Genomic DNA, 14,554 nt, shown 5'->3' with positions numbered 1-14,554 from the left:
TTTTTTTTTTTTTTTTTTTTGAGACGAGTCTCGCTCTGTCGCCCAGGCTGGAGTGCAGTGGTGCTATCTTGGCTCACTGCAAGCTCCGCCTCCCGGGTTCACGCCATTCTCCTGCCCCAGCCTCCCGAGTAGCTAGGACTACAGGTGCCTGCCACTATGCCTGGCTAATTTTTTATATTTTTAGTGGAGATGGGGTTTCACCATGTTAGCCAGGATGGTCTCCATCTCCTGACCTCGCGATGCGCCTGCCTCGGCCTCCCAAAGTAGTTTTGCATACATTTTTATATCTTGGATTGTGAGCTTTATTTATTTATTTTATTTTTATTAATTTTTTTTGAGATAGAGTCACTCATTGTCGCCCAGGCTGGAGTGCAATGGCACAATCTCGGCTCACTGCAACCTCTGTCTCCTGGGTTCAAGCAATTCTCCTGCCTCAGCCTCCGGAGTAGCTGGGATTACAGGCGCCCGCCACCATGCCCGGCTAATTGTTTCGTATTTTTATTAGAGACAGGGTTTCATTATGTTGGCCAGGCTGGTCTCAAACTGCTGACCTTATGATCCGCCCGCCTCAACCTCCCAAAGTGCTGGGATTACAGGCATGAGCCACCGCGCCTGGCCAACAGAACTTTATTTGTAGGAATCCTTTGTGCCGTGGCTGAGGGTAGATCTCTTCAGAGTTTTGTATTTCCGCCAGATGTTGCAGAGTTATTGCCAGCCTGGGACTACTTTTTGTGTTAAATTTTTGGCTTGGGGATCTTCAGACCATGTAGTAGTACAATTCAAATCTGAAATAACCTGTGATCACACATTATTAGAGGAGATGCTGTTTTCCTCCCACTTCAGGGCTTTTTATTGTCACTATGTGCCAGTGGGCTAATGTTTTTTCTAATCTGTTCTCCTCCTCTGAGGGCCCCAGCTTTGTATTGGTTCTCAGTTCTAATTCCCTGTTTTAGGTGGGCCCAAGATCAACAAACTACCCCACTTTCTAGGTCAACTGGAAAGGCCTGATCTCATTTACTACTGTGGTCTCTAGTTCCCGCTATCATTTTTGGTCCCGGGTGATCCTCCTTGCTTTCTTGCAAGTTCAGCTTTATAATTAAAAGGGATTGTTGTATAGCCAGGGTTTTATAGCAGAAGAATTTTTAGTTACCTATCCAGCTATATTGCCAGAAGCAGAAGCTCTCCTCTCCCACCCCCCGAATATCTTGTTCATTGCTATAGCTGTAGCATCCCGCATAGTGCCTGGCACATGGTTGGGGGAAGGGGGTCAATACATACGTGTTAAATGATTTGGAGAACTGAACATTTCCATTAGGAATTAGTTCTTGGCCAGGCATGGTGGCTCACACCTGTAATCCCAGCGCTTTGGGAGGCTGAGGTGGAAGGATCCCTTGAGCCCAGGAGTTCAAGACCAGCCTGGGCAACATGAGGAGACTGTCTCTGTTTAAACAAACAAACAAACAAAAAAGGATTTAGTTGTTCCTGCAGGGAAAGCCAGAGGTGATGCTCCAAATTAATTTGTATCCAGCAGCCAAGATATTTGGTGTCCTGTGCTTTAGCATCCCAGGAAGGACTTCAATTTTCTTATTTTTCACTCTTAAACTTTAAAATGTTTTCCTAAGGACGTGTTGCTGTTGCCATTAGCCAGTTGCTAGCAGAGTTTTCCAGACCCATAAAGTGGCAGATTAAAACCATGCCTGGGGAAACATTACTGCCCAGTGTGTCTTTTTATGCTGGCACTTAGAAAGTTTTTACGCTGATTAAATTGACCTTTACAGTGGCTCAGCTAAGAATAGCAACTGTAAGATGTGGAAACTGTTGAGGAAAATGTTGTTAGTCCCACAGTTTATACTGCCACCAAAGAGAGGAGATAATTTTTTGCATATGTGCAAAAGGCATACTGTTTATCCTTTCCATTGTAAAAATGTTTTTTCCAGTTTGGTGTTGGTCTTGCTTGTCTCTTCTTTGTGACTTTGTTTTCTGTTTGGTAACCATGTGTACCTTGTCTCTCAGAGCTGGTCACTGTGGCACTGAGGCTGAAGGCACATACCTGTAACAGATGGGGCTCCTAGTAGTCACTACCAGAGTCACTTCTGAGGTGAAAGGCCTCAGCATAAGAGCATTCATTATGCACCAAAGTTCCTTTTTGACAAGTTGTACATTTCTAGCTTTCTGGGGTTTTGTTTTAGCCGTGGAGTTTTGTGCAAATGAAAACATTGCCAGGAAGATGACATCTTTAAAATGCAAGTATGATCTTGTCACCTCCCTGTTAGAGTGGTCCCCACCTACCTAACTTCCCTGTCAACTTCCTCTACCATCTCCTTCTAGCTAAAGGCCTTTGCTTGTAGCATTTTCTTTGCCTGTGATGTTTTTCCCTGTCCTCTTCCTAGTTTCTTTCTTTTCTTTTCTCCTCTTTTTTTTTTTTTTTTTTTTTTTGAGATGGAGTTTCACTCTTGTTGCCTAGGCTGCAGTGCAATGTCACGATCTCAGCTCACCACAACCTCCGCCTCCCAGGTTCAAGTGATTCTCCTGCCTCGGGCTCCCAAGTAGCTGGGATTACAGGCATGTGGCACCACACCTGGCTAATTTTTGTATCTTTAGTAGAGACGGGGTTTCTCCATGTTGGTCAGGCTGGTATCAAACTCCCGACCTCAGGTGATTCGCCCACCTTGGCTTCCCAAATTGCTGGAATTACAGATGTGAGCCACTGCGCCCCCTAGTTACTACTTTCTAACCATACTGTCAATCTCAGTTCAAGCTTACCTTCCTCCCAGAAGCCGTTCTGGACCTTCTTGACCAGTTCCTAGGTCTTATCTTTTACGCACTGTCACCTAATCTGTACTTTTCCTTCCTAACATTTATTGTAGTCACAGTTTTATCTGCGTAATTATTTTGCCATCTTTCATTAGACTGCAAGTTCTGTGAGGATGACCTAAACAATATAATAATGTGTAATGTGCTTTGAAGATGCTTGGAAGAAAAGCATAAGCTAGGTGTGGTGGCTCATGCCTGTAATCCCTGCACTTTGGGAGGCCAAGATGGGATGATTGCTTAAGGCCAGGAGTTTGAGATCAGCCTGAGCAACATAGCGAAGCCCTGCCTCTACCAAAAAAGTAAAAATAAAAAAGCCAGATGTGGTGGCACATGTCTGTAGTCCTAGCTACTCGGGAGGCTGAGGCAGGAGGATCACGTGAGCCCAGGAGTTTGAGGCCGCAGTGAGCTACAGTCGTGCCACTGCACTCTAGCCTGGACAATAGAGCAAGACCTTGTCTCCAATAAATACATAAATAGTAAAAGCATAGGATAATCATAAAGCATGCTGAGAATTTTTCATATTTGACCTTTCCATTGCATTCTTTCCAGTTCCTTTTTCTTTTCTTCTTCATATGTCTGGAGCAGCCCACATTGCCACAGAGAACTTGGCTGTTCTGAAACAATTCTGAATGAAGGCAAAGTACTGTTTGGATGGTCTTTCATGCCCAGCAATAGTGGCTCACAGAATAACGTTGATAGTAGGAGCTCAGAGAAGTTAAGTAGCCCAAGGTCACACAGTTAATAGCCCTACTGTAAGAGCTGGGCTTTGAACCCAGATCCAGCTAACTCTTTTTTTTTTTTTTGAGACAGGGTCTGACTCTGTCACCCAGGCTAGTGTGCAGTGGTGTAATCATGGCTCACTGCAGCCTCAACCTTCTGGGCTCAAGCAGTCCTCCCACCTCAGCCTCCCAAGTAGCTGGGACTACAGGTGTGCAACATCACACCGAGCTAATTTTATTATTTTTTTTGGTTGAGACGGGGTTTTGCCATGTTGTCCAGGCTAGTCTCAACCTCCTAGGCTCCAATAATCTGCCCACCTTGGCCTCCCAAAGTGCTGAAATTATAGGCGTGACCCACCACACCTGGCCCCAGCGAAGTCTTAACTACTTAGGCTTTGTGTAGATCTTGAGCCACCTGGAGGGTGTTTGAGTCCTAGGTGTGCAACGATTAGGCTCCTCATATAAGGAGGGGTGGAAGAGCACAGGCAGCATTTCCACACCACTGTTCTTTGCTGTGGGTTTGCATGACAGGAGACGTAGATTTCATGATATCTTGCATTGGCTTGAGGCTGCTAGGTCAGAGTGGACAGGGGATGTGGAGGATAATAAAACCTTAAAGTTGAAGGAGACAGCTGGGCGTGGTGGCACATGCCTCTAATCCCAGCAACTTGGGAGGCTGAGGCAGGAGAATCACTTGAACCCAGGAGGCGGAGGTTGCAGTGTGTCAAAATCATGCCACTGCACACCAGCCTGGGCAACAGGTGAGACTCCATCCTTCCCCACCCCCCCCCCCAAATTTAAGGAGACATTATGGGTGATCTTAACCAGACCTAGGGCCATTGAGTAATATGCCCAAAATTCATATCTGTATAGTGATAGAGCTGGGGTCTACAAAAATTAGACGGATGTGGTGGCGTGTACATGTAGTCCCAGCTACTCAGGAGGCTGAGGCAGGAGGATCAGTTGAGCCCGGAGGTCGAGGCTGCAGTGAGCTGTGATCACGCCACTCTACTCCAGCCTGGGCGACAGAGTCTGAGTGAAAAAAAAAAAAAAAAAAAAAAAAGTAGGGGGGTGGGGAGAGCTGGGGCCAAACCCAAGGCTCCTTGGTTTTCCACAACACTGTTGACTGACACCAGCAGGTCTCTCTGAAGGAACTTACTTTGGCACTCATACCTCACTGTCTCCCGAATCCTCCTTCACTTCTTCCTTGCTAGAGATCCACCTTCTTTTGTCCCCCTGCAGCAGAAAATGACAGTTCCCGTAACCAAGACCATCCCAGGCAGCTCAGGGACTCTGTATTTGGAGGAGGAAGAAGGACCACAGGGGACTAGATGTATAGATGTCCACAACTTGTGATGTTTCAACTTAATGATTTTTCAGCTTTATGATGGTGCAAATGACATACGCAGCCAGTAGAAATCATTTGTTTTTCACTTTTAATACAGTATTAAGTGGATGACATGAGATACTCAATACTTTATTGTAAAATAATTTGTGTTAGAGGATTTTACCAAACCGTAGGCTGATGTAAGTTCTGAGCATGTTTAAGGTAAGCTAGGCTAAGCTATGCTGTTCAGTAGGTTAAGTGTGATAAATGCATTTTTGACTGACGATATTTCATTTTATGATGGGTTTACCAGGACATAACCCCATCCTAAGCCAAGGTGCTTCTGTACTGGGTTAAAAAGGTTTTGAGGAACACTGGATTAAATGATGCTTCCACTCTGCTGCTCTCCCTGGGAAAGCAGAGGCAGAATGGTGAAGCAGAGTGGGGTCTTGTTTATTCCAGGCCCCCTGCCTCGGTGCACAGAAGATCTGAGAGAAAAGCTGACTGACACCAGTAGGTCATGAGGATGCCACTCCACTGTATGTCTCACTTAGGACCAGTTGGCAGCCCTGTGTTCTGAGCCTGAGCCACCTCTGATGAATTTTCCTGAGACAGAAGTGTCATTGGATTCTTTCTTGTGCCAAATGTAGGCACCACTGCCTCTTTTAGAAACTATGTGGACACTTTGAACTGTGCTCTTTCAAGCCAGTGCCGGAAGAATGGCATTCGCAGGGCCTGGTAAACTTGGGAGAAACTTTCTGATGTTTTTATGAAAGGCATGTTTTGCTCTGAAGTGAAAGAGTGTGTGTTCTGGCCAAAGTAGCAAGCATGGATCTGTTTTTTCCACATGTACCAGGTTTCAGAGGAGAAGTTGACTAGATAGCCAGTGTATAATTTTGCTTGTGGTGGGCTGGCGGGATGGTGAAAACGGAGGGAGGAAGAAGTATAGGGGACAAGATATTTAGATGGTCCACAACTTGTGATGGTTCAACTTAATGGTTTTTCAACTATGATGGTGTGAGTAGCATACACGGCCAGTAGAAATCAGTCTGTTTTTCACTTTTAGTACAGGATTGAGGAGATGGTATGAGAAATCCAAGTTGATAGCCAGTGTCTCATTTTGCTTATGCTGGGCATGGGAGGGTGGTTGTGGAGGGGGGAAGGAGCACATGGAAAGAACTCTGCGTGCAGTGTTATGAGGGCCTCATTCTCAGGGTTTATAAATGCCACGTTTCCTTCTTTCTAAACTCTTATATCAGAATGTAAAGCTTTTAAGACCAAGAAACCCCTAAAGATTTATGGTGGAAATGTACACTAAGCCGGGGGACTGGGTTTTCAGCCCTGTGCTTTCTCTTGTCGTCTCTCTGTGGCTTCAGGTGCCAGTCCTGTTTCTGCCCAGCCTCTAGCCCTGTAGACAGTCACTGGAGTGCTTGGTGTATACCCTTGGCCAAGTAGACAGTGTAGTAAAGCATGGTCCAGAGAGGAGGAGCCGACCATGTGACTTCAGTTTCCACTGGCAGCTGGTCCGCCGGATGTGCACTCTGGGCAGGGCCAGCCTGAGTCGCCGCAAATACTGTGGCTTTAATTTCTTTGCTGAGCAGGGCTTTTTTCCTTCTTAACTCTGAGCTTCTTGGGGATAAGGACAATGTCTTATTCATCTTTGTATCCCTTGAACCCAACACAATGCTTGGCACAAAGACAGCGTCCAGTAAGTGACTGTGTTATTGTTTAGGATGAAGAAATGTTGAAGGCCACATATAGCAGATGCTTTACAGGTTTCATCATCTGCATAGTGGTCCCAAGTACATTTTGGGCTAAGGTTAATGTTGGTCTGGGAGATATTTTATATCTTACATGTGAAATATTTTTTTAAATGTTTCCATCCTCATCCACCAGTGCTGTGGACAGAATTTGGCAGACTGCTAGATGGCCACTCAGCATCTATGTGAGTGTCCCTAACAAGGAACAGTACGAATCCTGGATCCAGTCAGGATTCTTATTCAATAAGCAAAAATGATCTAGCAGATTGAAATTGGACTGTGTTGTCTGAGCAGTTCGGCCCTTTATTGAAAAGTGAAGAATTTCAGTTGTAGATTTTTTGTTGTTGTTGCCCTCTTTAGGATCACACTGTGAGTTAACCTTGGAGAGCAAGTGTTTTAAAAAGGAGAATGGGATAACTGAGCAAATGCTAATCCTAGAAGACATACTGCATTAATTATTCCAGGAAGTTTCACAGAAAAGCCGATTTTATTTAAAACATACTGCTAATTACCAGAGAATCATCACCCTCCTACTGGCTGAGGTTAGCACCAGAACATGAAATGTTTCTACTTGGACATAAAGAAAGTGAGGCAGCCCTTTCCTGTCCTGTCCGAGGAAAACTTACTCTGCCAATTGCTTTTGTGTCCTGAATCTCCTCTCCTCTTTAATAAACCATATTTTTTTCCTAAGCTCTTTTGTTGTTGTGTAAATCTTTTAAAGTTTTGTTTTGAGACGGAGTCTCGCTCTGTCACCCAGGCTGGAGTGCAGTGGCACAATCTCGGCTCACTGCAATCTTTGCCTCCCCGGTTCAAGCGATTCTCCTGACTCAGCCTCCTTTGTAGCTGGGATTACAGGCACGCGTCACTACGCCTGGCTAATTTTTGTATTTTTAGTCGAGACGGGATTTCATCATGTTGGTCAGGCTGGTCTCGAACTCCTGACCTTGCAAGCTGCCTGCCTCGGCCTCTCAAACTGCTGGCATTACAGGTGTGAGCCACTGCGCCTGGCCAAAGTTGTTTTTCGTAATGGAATAAACATTGATACAGACTATTTTGTGGGCAGGTGAATAGACAACCAGGAGGACGGTGATGAGAAGGAAAGTGTTGAAAAGCTGTCATTTAATATGCTAACGTGCTTTTTAAATTTTTTAGGATAAGGAAGCCTGTGTGGGTACCAACAATCAAAGCTACATCTGTGACACAGGACACTGCTGTGGACAGTCTCAGTGCTGCAACTACTACTATGAACTCTGGTGTAAGTCCTTGCTCGGGTGTCTCTCAGTATCCCAGGGTCCCAATTACGGCCTCTGTAGCCCTTTTCGGATTCTCATGGGGACCGTGTTGGTGAGTGGAATCTGTTTATGGGTTCCAGAAGTACTTCCTTTGTAGAGGAAGAGAGTTCTGGTGCTCTTTGGACTTTGTTAGCTGAAGACTGGAGAATATGGTTTCAGCAAGGTCTGCTGCAGAAGCTCTTGCCTTGGGTTCTCCTGGATGCCCCCTCCATTGTGTGCTGAGCCGACAACAGCTTAGGTCCATCCTTGGGCCAGCCCAGCAGCCCTGGTTTGCCCTTTTTTTTTTGTTTTTTGACGGAGTCTCACTGTCACCAGGCTGCAGTGCAGTGGCGTGATCTCGGCTCACTGCAACCTCTGCCTCCTGAGTTCAAGTGATTCTCCTGCCTCAGCCTCCTGAGTAGCTGGTACTACAGGTGCGTGCCACCATGCCCAACTAATTTTTGTATTCTTAGTAGAGATGGAGTTTCATCATGTTGGCTAGGATGGTCTCAATCTGTTGACCTCGCGATCCGCCCGCCTCGGCCTCCCAAAGTGCTGGGATTAGAGGCGTGAGCCACCGCACCCGGCTGCTTGCTGATTTTGCAGAGAGGGGTTGCAAGCCAAGCTACTGTGAATGCCAGGCCACTCTAGATGGTCACTGTGCCATTTTCTTGTAAGGACCAAGGGGCTTCCAGAATTTCCCATGGAACCTCATGGAGTGCCTCTGTTTCTGAGGGTCCTTCGGAAAGGAACAATCTTTCCCTAGGTCCCTGCCTGTAGAGGACCTTCTGGAGAGAGGGAGTCTTGAGGCTCAGCTCCTTTTATTTCTTACCCAGTTCTCACATGGAAGCTCCTGGAGGATTCTCCGGTGTACCCAACCTTTCACTGTCAGCTGAATGCCATGTGGAGGCCGGGCACAGTGGCTCACGCTTATAATCCCAGCACCCAGGGAGGCCAAGGCATGTGGATCGTTTGAGCCCAAGAGTTCAATACCAGCCTGGCCAACATGGTGAAACCCCCTCTCTACTAAAAATACAAAAATTAGCTAGGCATGGGGGCGGGCGCCTGTAGTCCCAGCTACTCAGGAGGCTGAGGCAGGAGAATCACTTGAACCCGGGAGGCAGAGGTTGCGGTGAGCCAAGGTTGCGCCACTGTACTCCAGCCTGGGCAACAGAGTGAGACTCCATCTAAAAAAAAAAAAAAATTGCCATGTGGAAACCATCCTTGTCTTGCCACTGGTTTGACCAAGGCCAGAACCACTTGCTTCTTCAAGTTGCACGACAGTGGTGATGCTGTTAGGGTCTTCAGGGAGTGGCCCAGGGTTGTTGAAACTGACACTCTTTGTACTCTGACCTTCCTGGAACTCAGATGAGACAGTGTAGGATGCTGGACAAAGAAAGAGAGGGTGTTGGGAGGGGGTGGTCCTTAGGACAGGGAGGCCCCAGGTGACCGACATCGCAGTAGTTCTTACAATTGTCTCTTGAGAAAGGAGACTGCAGACAGTTTCCCCAGATGATTCTAAGCCCTCATCACTGCCTCCATTTGGAAACAGACTTTGGGTTTGTCAAACCATGCCCTTGCCCCCACCATCCTATCTGCCCTTTTCCCCTTTCTCATCCCCCCGCCAACCCCCGTGTCAGTGATACGGCAAGAAAGCAGCCAGAAGGACTATTGTTTGGGCCAGAGAGGAAATTAGACTCTTGGCTGGGAGGTCTTTCCCTCTGAAATGCAGTTGTATTTGTAGCCAACAGGAGTGGTTCCTCCAAACAAGACCTCTCCCTCACCCTCGCCTTTCCCTGTTGAGGACTGAGGACGGGCTCATCTGCCTTTCTGAGGAATTCCAGGAGCAGTCCGGTGCAGGAGAGCACAGGGCTCAAGATGTCCCCACCAGACCTGCAGATATATAAGCAGCAAAGAAGGAGGGCACAGTCATTGTTGCTATTTTAGAAGGGGTGGGGCTGAGAAACTTACTAGAGGACACACAGTGCCAAGCAGGTAGACAGACTCTGTTTAAATGTTTTAAAATGCAGATAACCACAGGGTTCAAATTCTCCCTCCCACCCTTTGTTAAAACAAAAGTCGAAGCTGGGCTGCCAAAAAGCCACAGAGCTGCAGTTTGTTTCTCTGGGGCCTGGCCAGGCGGCATCAGTTGCAAAAAAGAACGAAGTTGCTCATGGCCCCATCTCAGATTGACAGAGCCTCCTGGGCTTTTGGCAGAGTCGACTGAGGAGCCACCGGAATTGGGTCACCAAAGCCAGGGCCGGGGGGTGGAGTGGCAGGGACAGGGAGACCCAGAGGGCAAGGAGGTAATCTGGGAAAGCAGGTGCCTCAGCCCAAGGGCTTAAAGAACGTCAGAGAAAGAGCTGCATGAACGGCTAAGTGTCTCTCCAGCTATGGGCATTTGGGAAAGGAGGAGGCCCAGCAGAGAGCAGTGTCTAGACGGAGAGAAAAGGTGCCCTGTTATACGAGCTGGCACGTGTTTTCTATGTTCTGGAGGCATGGGAGGCATAAAAGCAAAACGCCCCTCTCAGGAAGTCCCCCGATACCCCTCTTTATTGAGGTCATGGCCTCTGCCTGGCGTGTATGGGAGGGACGTTGATGTTGGAACAAACACCTGAAGTTCTCATCAAAACGGCACTTTTTGTTGCTTTCAACCCTGTTCCCTCTAATATCTCTCAACTTTGCCTGAAGTGTGAAAGTCTTGGGCTTTGGGCTGATTTCCTTCCCACCTTACTTTGGAAAGAAAAATCCTCAGCCAGGAAATCCTTTGGCAGAGTTTTCATCAGACAGGGCAACTCCTTAACTATAGTTGCCTACAGGAAAGGCCTCAGGGAAAAAATGCCATTTCTACCCACCCTTTCCCTCTACTAAACTGAATTTTCCTGTGTGCTGAGGAAAATCCTCAATTCTCACATACGTACTTACACACACACACACGCGCGGTTTACACAGACACACAAGCACACGTAGACTGAGCTCTGGCCGGCAACCTTTCCCACGTGTCTTTTCAATTTTTCATAACCTAAACCAGTTATTGGGTCTGCATGTGATGAGAACGGAAGATCCTATTTTATAGGGGCAGTAGTTGAGGCTATAAGGACCTGATCATTGTTAGTATTATCTCCATGCATTGTTATGGCACGTGTACTTTAATTCATCATTCCATCAGTTATTCATTCAGCAAACCCTTATTCCAGTGCTCTTGAACTTCGGCTGGCATCAGAATTTCCTTAAGGCCTACTGAAAACACACTCTTCTGGGCCCTACTCCCAAAGCTTTTGATTCAAAACTGAGAATTAAAAAACCTGAGACTGTGCAATTGTAACAAGTTCCTAGTTGATGCTGTGACCTCCTCTGGGCTGGAAACTGGAGAGACAGAATTCTTACCTTCAGAAGGTAATCCAGTAGGGAGGAGATAAGATGTCCAGTGGCCCAAACCCCAAAGCCACTCCTCCCAGTTCTCATCCCGGGGCTCTCTCCACTCAGCAAGCTACATTTTCTAGGGAGAGATCAAAGTTGGGAATTTCTGCCCTTGAGATCATTTGGGAGAATTTCACCCAGGCATCAATTTCCCCTGGTTTGGGCTTTAGGAGGGAGAGGGATATGTTTCTGGATAGTGGAATTTCCCTGAGGTGACACGAAACAGGCTATTAGCAAATCCTGTCAATGCTGCCCAACTTGTTTTTCATTTTTCATTCTCTCTCTCTCTTTCTCTCGCTCTCTCCCCTCCCTCTCATCTCACTCCTCTCTCCCCTCCTTCTCTACTCTTCCTTTCCCCTCCCTTCCACCCTCCCATACCCTTTCGCCCACCCTCCCGTACCCTTCCCCCCGCCTTCCCCTCCCCTTTCCCCAGCCTTTCCCCCTCCTCCTTCCCTCTCGCCCCCCTTCCCCCTCCCACTTCCTTCCTTCCTTCCTGTTTTTTTGTGTGTAAGACAAGGTTTCACTCTATCACCTAGGCTGGAGTATAGTGGCGTGATCTTTGTTCACTGCAGCCTTAACCGCCTGGACTCAAGGGATCCTCCCGCCTCAGCCACTTGAGTAGCTGGGACTAGGAGTGCGTGCCACCACGCCCAGCTAATTTTTATATTTTTTTGTAGAGATAAGGTTTCGCCATGTTGCCCAAGCTTCATTTTTTACCTGCTGTTTTTTTTTTTTTTTTTTTTTTTGGTTTGTCTTAAGATACCCATTGTTAGCAAGAGCTCAGTAAATAGGAGTTGACTGAATTTCCAGTACATTTTGCCAAGAACGGAACCTAAAAGCAGACTAGGGACTTGTTCCTAACCCGTGTTTCTTTTTTTCTTTTCTTTTTTGAGACAGCGTCTCACTCCCTTGCCCAGGCTGAAGTGTAGTGGCATGATCTCACTTCCCAGGTCCAAGCAATTCTCCCACCTCAGCCTCCCAAATAGCTAGAATTATAGGTGCGTGCGACCACGCCCAGCTAATTTTTGTATTTTTAGTAGAGATGAGGTTTCAACGTGTTGGCCAGGCTGGTCTCCAAATTCTGACCTCAAGTGATCCACTTGCCTCAGCCTCCCCAAGTGCTGGGATTACAGGCATGAGCCACCGCACCGGGCCCTGTGTTTCTTTATGGAATACTTTTTGGGGGTCAAAAGGGAAATTGAAAGGAAATTATAAAGGAAACCTTTCCCATCTATGGTTAAACCTGTAACAACAACAATAAACATACTAAGAATTTACCATATGTCAACCATAGTTCAGCGTACAGTACATATATTAACTCATTTAGTCCTCACAGTGACCTGATAAGTTAGAGACCTTTATTCTCCCTATTTTACAGATGAGGGAAGTAAAACCAAAATGACCAAGGTCACAAAGCTAGAATATGTGTTTTTAAGCTGGGCTTTGAACCCAGGCCATCTGCCTTTTCCACGTCTGCAGTCATGCTTGTAGGAAAGTTGGCTGGGCTTTCAGATGAAGTTGCAAGTCTCTGACGTCTTCGTTTCCCAAATTTAGGCCTTTTCCACTGTGGCAGTGGCAGGAGCTCCTGCTGAGAGCAAGGAAGAGCCAGGGGAGCCAGTCACCCACCGTCATGCAGGATGGGAGGAGAGCTCACTTACAGTATGCTTGATCCTCCTCGTGGGGAATTTCCTGCCGGTTGAAGAGTGGTGTTTTCCCAAGTTTGTAGTGAACTCTTGGGGTTTGTAGTGTAGTCATGGGGCACATGACTCAGTCCCTACACTGCACTGTGATTGTTTTTAAAAACATGTTTTCCATTTTGCTTAGCATGACAAATGCACCCCACAGTGAACTCACAATTTTCAAACTTGTCATTGAGGAATGTAGTCTCTTGGTAGGTGTGTGTTTGTCAGGAAAAGGAGGGTTGTATTTCTGTCGCTGATGTGTCTTTTGTTGGGTTTTCCTTTTTTTTTTTTTTTTTGAGGCAGAGTCTCACTCTCGTCGCCCAGGCTGCAGTACAGTGGCGCAATCTTGGCTTACTGCAAGCTCCGCCTCCCGGGTTCACGCCATTCTCCTGCCTCAGCCTCCCGACTAGCTGGGACTACAGGCGCCCACCATCACGCCTGGCTAATTTTTTGTATTTTTAGTAGAGACCGGCTTTCACCGTGTTAGCCAGGATGGTCTGAATCTCCTGACCTTGTGATCCACCCGCCTCGGCCTCCCAAAGTGCTGGAATTACAGGCGTGAGCCACTGCGCCTGGCCAGGTTTTCCTTTTTTTTAACTTTCTTCCTTGTGCTTGCTTCAGCAGCACCTATACTAAAATTGGAATGATACTGAGATTAGTGTAACCCCAGCCAAGGATAGCAGGCAAATTTGTGAAGCACTCCATAAAAAAAAGTAAAAAATGTGAAAATGAACTTTCTTCCTTAGTTTTGAAATCTAGCTAAAAGACTAAAATTTTTCCTAAGTTAGGCAGGCGTGGTGGCTCACACCTATAATCCCAGCACTTTGGGAGGCTGAGGTGGGTGGATCACTTGAGGTCAAGAGTTCAAGACCAGCCTGGCCAACATGGTAAAAGCCTGTCTCTGCTAAAAATACAAAACTTAACCCAGCCTGGTGGTGCATGTCTGTAATCCCACCTACTCAGGAGGCTGAGGCAGGAGTAGAGTCTCGCTCTGTTGCCCAGGTTAGAGTGCAGTGGTGCGATCTTAGCTCACTGCAATCTCCGCCTCCCCGGTTCAAGTGATTCTCCTGCCTCAGCCTCCTGAGTAGCTGGGATTACAGGCATGTGCCACCATGTCCGGCTAATTTTTGTATTTTTAGTAGAGATGGGGTTTCGTTGTGTTGGCCAGGCTGGTCTCGAACTCCTGACCTCAAGTGATCCACCCGCCTTGGCCTCTCAAAGTGTTGGGATTACAGGTGTGAGCCACCATGCCCGACCTCGTGTTGGCTGATTTCTTTTCACAGTCACCTTCTGCCCTGCCTAATATTTCCTAAAAAAAAAAAAAAAGCAGCTGGGCGTGGTGGCTCACACCTGTAATCCTAGCGCTTTGGGAGGCTGAGGCAGGCAGATCACCAAAGGTCAGGAGTTTAAGACCAGCCTGGCCAACAAGACGAAACCCCATCTCCACTAAAAATACAAAATTAGCTGGGTGTGGTGGTGCACGCCTGTAGTTCCAGCTACTTGGGAGGCTGAGGCAGGAGAATCGTTTGAACCCAAGAGGTGGAGGTTGCAATGAGCTCAG

The 14,554-nt window shown here is 47.1% G+C and overlaps 1 protein-coding gene across 1 annotated transcript in view; it reads left to right on the top strand.

Annotated features, from left to right (window-relative positions):
* WBP1L (WW domain binding protein 1 like) overlaps positions 1-14,554 on the top strand; it is a 79,129-nt gene that overhangs the window by 52,202 nt on the left and 12,373 nt on the right. Inside the window, exon 2 of the mRNA XM_026448932.1 lies at positions 7,773-7,875. Within this exon, the coding sequence (XP_026304717.1) occupies positions 7,773-7,875 (103 nt within the window). The remainder of the gene's footprint in view (positions 1-7,772; positions 7,876-14,554) is intronic.

The sequence above is a fragment of the Piliocolobus tephrosceles genome, chromosome 9, assembly GCF_002776525.5.
Source record: "Piliocolobus tephrosceles isolate RC106 chromosome 9, ASM277652v3, whole genome shotgun sequence".
Taxonomy (NCBI): domain Eukaryota; kingdom Metazoa; phylum Chordata; class Mammalia; order Primates; family Cercopithecidae; genus Piliocolobus; species Piliocolobus tephrosceles.
The sequence above is the reverse complement of the archived record's forward strand: the minus strand, read 5'-3'. Positions and strand labels throughout refer to the sequence as shown.